The sequence below is a fragment of the Dipodomys ordii genome, unplaced genomic scaffold, assembly GCF_000151885.1.
Source record: "Dipodomys ordii isolate 6190 unplaced genomic scaffold, Dord_2.0 Scaffold97, whole genome shotgun sequence".
Classification (NCBI taxonomy): domain Eukaryota; kingdom Metazoa; phylum Chordata; class Mammalia; order Rodentia; family Heteromyidae; genus Dipodomys; species Dipodomys ordii.
The window spans coordinates 10,304,510-10,311,416 of NW_012267313.1; the positions used below are offsets into that span (position 1 = coordinate 10,304,510).

At 42.7% G+C, this 6,907-nt stretch overlaps 1 protein-coding gene across 1 annotated transcript in view; it reads left to right on the top strand.

The window, feature by feature from the left end:
- The window catches only part of Ccdc28a (coiled-coil domain containing 28A), a 15,782-nt gene that overhangs the window by 3,030 nt on the left and 5,845 nt on the right, over positions 1-6,907 (top strand). The window contains 2 exon segments of the mRNA XM_013026791.1: positions 4,092-4,255; positions 6,684-6,850. Of these exon segments, the coding sequence (XP_012882245.1) occupies positions 4,092-4,255; positions 6,684-6,850 (331 nt within the window).

Here is a 6,907-nt window from a genome sequence, read left to right on the forward strand (position 1 = left end):
AAAAAAAAAAAAAGAAAAAAAAGAAATCCAAGAGGGAATGATGGTGCATATGTGTAACCCCATCTGCTTGGGAGTCCATTGGAGGAAGACTGAGAATTCTAAACCAACCTGGGATACATAGTTACACCCTGTCTTAAAAAATGCCTAATTCTAGCTAGTCAGGAAGCTAAGATCTGAGGATCACAGTTGAAAGCCAGCCTGGGCAGAAAAGTCCCTATGAGACTCTTGCCTCCAATTAACCATTCAAAACCTGGAAGTGGAAGTGTGGCCCAAAGTGGTAGAGTGCTACTCTTGAGCAAAAGAGCTCAGGTACAATGTCTAGGCCCCACAACTTGCAAAAAAAATGCCAAGAGATTTCAAAGGTGAAAATCTTCTTTTCTCTAAATAGTTGTTATTTGTTTCTTGGATTATGTATTCCTTTGAATTTTGAGAGAGGATCTTTTACCATCCTTCTGCCTTCCCCTCCCAAGAGCAGAGATTATAGTGGCACAGCACCATGTTTGATTTGAGTGTGGGCTTCCTGAGTGCTGGATTTATGTTGATTGCCACCATGTGATTGACAGCATTTAAAATGAGTTCTGCACACATTGTAATTTCATTCCGTGTTTTTAAAAATTGTTACTTGTTTTAATGTGAAGTGAGACAGTGGGACATAATAAACATGAGAGTAAGAATAAACAGGACTTGATTTTATCTTTTGAGTTTGTTTCCTTTTTTTTGAGAGAGTTATTAAATGATGAACTGATAGAATTTTTTTTTTTGTTGGCCATGGGGTTTGAACTCTGGGCCTGGGCACTGTCCCTCAGAGCTCTTCAGCTCAAGGCAAGCACTTTACCACTTGAGCCAAGTGCCACTACAGTTTTCTGGTGGTTTATTGGAGATAAGAGTCTCACAAACTTTCCTACCTGGGCTGGCTTTGAACAGTGATCCTCAGATCTCAGCCTCCTGAGTAGCTAGGATTACAGGCGTGAGCCACCAGCACCAGGCCCAGAGGAACATTTCTAAGAAGACCACTGGTGAACTTGCTATACAGGTCTCAGGCAGCACTTTTTTTTTTGTTGGCCATGGGGTTTGAACTCTGGGCCTGGGTGCTGTCCCTCAGTCTTCAGCTCAAGGTTAGTGCTCTACCACTTGAGCCACAGCGCCACTTCCAGCTTTTTCTGCTTATGTGGTGCTGAGGAATTGAACCCAGGGCCTCATGCATTCAAGGCAAGTGCTCTACCACTGAGCCACCTTCCCAGCCCTCAGGCAGCACTTTGTACAGCAAGGTACAGACTGTGAAGAACTATTCCCCACATACTGTCAATAGCTTGTTCTAAATTTCCTTTTCTTTTTTATTATATACATTAGTTGTAAAAGGGCTGGGGAACTCACTGACAAATGCATTCCAATCAATCTCACCCCCTTATTTCCTTAATCACTTTCTGTGTGTGTGAGCTGGCACCCTTTAGCTTTTTTGATCAATGGTATTATACTACCACTTGAGTCACAGTTCCACTGATGGCTTTTTGGTTCTTAATTGGCGATAAGAATCTCATGGAGCTCGGCACCGGTAGCTCACACCTGTAATCCTAGCTACTCAGGAGGCTGAGATCTGAGGATCATGGTTCAAAGCCAGCTCGTGTAGGAAAGTCCGTGACAGTCGTTATCTCCAATAAACCACCAGAAAACCAGAAGTGGTGCTGTGGCCTAAGTGGAGAGTGCTTGCCTTGAGCGGAAGAGTTGAGGGCAGTGCCCAGGCCCAGAGTTCAAGCCGCACAGCCAACAACAAAAAAAAAGAAGAATCTCCTGGACTTTCCTGCTCAGGCTCCTGAGTGGCTAGGATTACAGGCATGAGTGGCCCCAGGCCCTTAACTACTTCTTGAAACTATTTTACCAGGTGTATTTTCACACAAGAACACAAACTACTTGGATCATAATACAATCTTATTCATCCACCCTTGTTAGCCCAATCTCTTCACTGGCTTACATCTCCTCAGAAGAAACTTTTTAACTTTGCTGTCATTTTTTTAGTGTGTATTAAAATTGTGCCAAGGGTTTCACAGTGGTTTCTAAAATTAGAGGAGTTGTTAGTTTCTTGTGCCCTGTCCTTTGGGGGGGATATATCCACGTATCTCATTTATCCTTATTTTGGTGAGGAGAGCTGTGGGAAGGCTGTTTTCATTCAACACTATGTAAAAATTGAGTATTAAATGCATATATGACTCAAGATATGTAGTATACATTGGATTGTAAATACAAAACACAACTTCCCTCTTGGTTTTTAACCATTATTTGTTAACCCTTCACATAATGCCTATAGCAAGCCTTCCAGCTGGCCTGGGCTTTATAAACCTCTTTCTGTTTCTATATAACTGTGTACATAGTACCATCATTGAAGTTTTTGAGAGCCTGGTATATGCCAGACATGGTTAATAAGAACAAATTTGGATCTGGGTGCTGGTGGCTCATGCCTATAATCCTAGCTACTTGAGGAGGCTGAGATCTGAGGATTATGGTTTGAAGGCAGCCTAGGCAGGAAAGCTTGTGAGACTTTTTTTTTAATGGGGGGGGGCGGTCAGTTGTGGGGCTTGAATTCAGAGCTGGGTGGCACCCCTGAGCAATTCAGCACAAGGATAGTGCTCTACCACTTTAAGCCACAATACCACTTCTAGTTTTCTGGTGGTTAATTGGAGATAAGAGTTGGACTTTCCTGTCTGGGCTGGCTTTGAACCTGGATCCTCAGTTCTTAGCCTCCTGAGTAGCTAGGATTACAAGTGTGAACCACTTCTAATAAACCACTCAGAAGTGATATAGTGGCTCAAGTGGTAGAGTGCTAGCCTTGAGAACAAAGAGGCTCAGGGACAGACCAGGTCCTGAAGCCTGGCAAATAAAACAAAACCAACCAATTAGTTCATAGAATGGTTCTAAAAGGCCTTCCTGGGGAGACAGCTCTTAAACTGAAACTTGGTGGATGTGTGGGTAGAAACTACCTAGCAAAATAGGGACTGGGGTTTGAGGATTCAGATGCAACCACAGATTCAACATGTAAGATAGCGAATGGATCTGTAGGAAACTGGAAACAATGACTAGAGATTCCAAAGGGAAGACAGGGTTTCTTAAGTATACTGGGCTTTATCCAGCAGGCTACTAAAGGGTTTAAGTTCTGTAAGTTATATGATCTGATTTTGCTTTTTAGAAGTGTAGTTGGCTGCCTTGTGAAAAGGAAAGGGGGATGAGACCCCACACACAGAGGCAAGAAAGCTGTTTGGGAAGGTATTGGAGTCTTTAGGTGAACAGGATGGTGGCAGTGGCAAAGAGAAGAACTAGGGAGATGAGTAATTTATGAGTAATCAGGAGGACTTTATGAGTGCATGTGGGGCCTGGGGAAGATGGAGAGTCAGGGATGATAAGAGGTTTTCTGTTCCCTGTCATACAGTGATTATGAATTAAAAAGTCTCCTTAAACAAATACTACTTGCATAATGTCTGCCCAGAGCAGACATTATGCTAGTTCAGAGTAACATTTAAGAGGGAAAGTTTGTAAGATGTTTTACTGTGAAATGAAATAAGAGATGTAGACTAGTAAAAAGACCTAACAATTTCTATTTCAATTGTTGGAAGTCTAGTAAATTAGTATATTATATAAATATGTTAATGAAACCTTCTGAGTCTTAGTGATTATATTTGATACAAATGTATGAAATGCAATCATAGATTTTTTTGGGGGGGTCCAGTTGTGGGGCCTGAACTCTGGGCCTGGGTGCTGTCCCTCAGCTCTTCAGCTCAAGGCTAGTGCTCTACCACTTGAGCCACAGTGCCACTTCCGGCTTTTTTCTTTTTGCTTATGTGGTGCTGAGGAATTGAACCCAGGGCCTCATGCATGCAAGGCAAGCGCTCCACCACTGAGCCACCTTCCCAGCCCAATCATAGATTTTTTTGCACTGTTCTTTATTTCTGACTTGAGGTTACTAGTTCTATTTGATATTGACTTTATTCTTGTTTCTTGTTTTTTAAGAATAAGTTCATTAATTCACTTAGGAAATAAGCAGAAGTTTGATCTGGAACCTTCTGGAAAAGATGTAAGTAAATCCAATTGCCTCATCTTTGCAGAGTTCTGAAAGAGAAGAACAGACCTCAGGGTGGAGAAGGGAAAGGTGCCCAGGCTACCCCTATCCAGCACTCCTTCCTCACCGACGTCTCGGATGTGCAGGAGATGGAGCGGGGGCTTCTCAGTCTCCTCAATGATTTCCACTCTGGTAAACTTCAAGCATTTGGTAAGCAAGATGTATTTCTCTTTACTGTTCTTTTTTCCTTTCAGATGTTTGCATCCTTTTTTCTGCATGATTTTTTTTTTCTTTTTGCCAATCCTGGGGTTTGTCCTTGAGATACTTTTGCTTGAGACTAGTGCTTTACTAATTGAGCCAGAGCTCCACTTCTGACTTTTTAGTGGTTAATTGGAGATGCGTCTCACAGATTTTCCTGCCAGGGCTGCTTTGAACTCTGATCCTCAGATTTCAGCCTTCTGAGTAGGTAGGGTTACAGGGGTGAGCCACTGGCCTCCAGTTTCTTTTTTTTCTTGTTATGGGGCTTGAACTTGGGGCATGGGTGCTGTCCCTGAGCTCTTCAACTCAAGGCAAGCACTCTACCACTTTGAGCCACAGTGCCACTTCCAGTTTCCTGGTGATTAATTGGAGATGAGTCTCACAGACTCTCCTGCCCAGGCTGGTTTTGAACCACGATCCTCAGAACTCAGCCATCTGAGTAGCTAGTATTACAGTCAGATACTAGGGCTTGTTGAATTCATGGCCTGGGCATGCTATACTTCCTTTAGCTTTTCAGCTCAAGGATGGGATTCCGCTACTTGAGGCATTGTGCTCCTTGGGCTACATCTCTACTTCTGGCTTTTTATGGGTTAATTAGAGATGAATATGATGGACTTTTTTTTTGCTTTGGCTAGCTTTGAACTGTAATCATGGATCTTAGCCTCTAAAATGCTGTGATTACAGAGTAGTGAGCTGCTGACATCCACTTGTTCTGCCTTTTTTTTTTGGTCATTCATGGGGCTTGAACTTTGGGCCCCAGTGCTGTCTCTGAGCTCTTCAGCTCAAGGCTAGCCTCCACTAGAGCCACAGCACCACTTCCAGTTTTCGGGTGGTTAATTGGAGATAAGAGTCTTTTGGGTTTTGCTGCCTGGGCTGGCTTTGAACTGCAAGCCTCAGCTCTCAGCCTCCTAAGTAGCTAGGATTACAGGCGGGAGCCACTGGTGCCTGGCTTGTTCTGCCTTTTTAAAGAACAAAAGGGCCGGGAGCTGGTGGCTCAGGCCTGTAAGCCTAGCTACTCAGGAGGCTGAGATCAGAGGATCACGGTTCAAAGCCAGCCCGGGCAGGAAAGTCCGTGAAACTCTTATCTCCAATAAACCACCAGAAAACCAGAAGTGGCGCTGTAGCTCAAGGTAGAGTGCTAGCCTTGATCTGAAGAGCTGAGGGACAACGGTCAGGCCCAGAGTTCAAGCCCCACGACCAACAAAAATAAATAAATATATAAAAAATAAAAAAATTAAGAACAAAAGGCTAGGAATGTGGCTTAGTGGTAGAGTGCTTGCCTAGCATACATAAAGCCCTGAGTTCAAATCCTCAGTACCACATAAACAGAAAAAACCTGGTGGTACTGTGGCTCAAGTGATACAGTGCTAGCCTTAAGCAAAAGAATCCCAAGGAAAAAACAAAACAAAACAAACAAAAAATAAAAACAAGCCCAACCTCTAGTTCAAACGACAGGACTGGCATAACACACACACACACACACACACACACACACACACACTAAAAAGACATTGCAGGAGATGTCATGTATATGAATTATTTTCTCTAGTCAGTCAAAAATTTAGATCTTTCCATGAACAATTACAGACAACTGATCTAGAATGTTACATTGTTTTATAATGTGCTTTATAAATATTATTTGTATTTCCTAAAGGAGGAATACATAACTGCTTATAAGAACTCATAAAGATATTTTTTTGTTGGTTTTGAACAGGGGCTTGAACTTAGGGTGTCACTTAATTTTTCACTCAAGGCTGGCACTCTGCTACTTGGAGTCACAGCTTCACTTCCAGCTTTTGGGTGGATAATTGGAGAAAAGTCTCACAGACTTTTCTGCCCAGGTTGGCGTCAAACCATGATCCTTAGATTTCAGCCTTCTGAGTAGTTAGGATTGCAGATGTAAGACACTGGTGCCTTGCCAAAATTTGGTTTGATTTGTTTCAAAACAGATTTAGGAAGATTTGAGTTTGTGGCCAGCTGTGAAGTAAAGGGAGGCACTATCACAAAAACATTGATTTGTAACTATCCACAGAAAAATATAAGGTGGCTCAGTGGTAGAGCGCTTGCCTTGCATGCTTGAGGCCCTGGGTTCGATTCCCCAACACCACATAAGCAAAAAAAAAAGCCGGAAGTGGCGCTGTGGCTCAAGTAGTAGAGCGCTAGCCTTGAGCTGAAGAGCTGAGGGACAGCACCCAGGCCCAGAGTTCAGGCCCCACAACCAGACCCAAAAAAAAAAAGAAAAAGAAAAATATATGATCATTAACAATCCAGTTTATACATGGAAGAAAATAAATTTCTTTCAAAGCACGTAGAGTTTAAAAGCTACTCCCAATGTTTAAGTTTTAGCATTACTCTTTACTAATATCTGAATGTTCCTTAGGAAACGAGTGTTCCATAGAACAGATGGAGCATGTTCGAGGAATGCAGGAGAAGTTAGCTCGCTTGAATTTGGAGCTTTATGGGGAGTTAGAGGAACTTCCTGAGGACAAGAGGAAAGCAGCCAGTGATGTCAATCTGGACAGGCTGCTGTCTGATGTGAGTAGAGTTGTTTTACTCTATTCTTTTTTCTTTTCTTTTTTTGGTCAGTCATGGGGCCTTAACTCC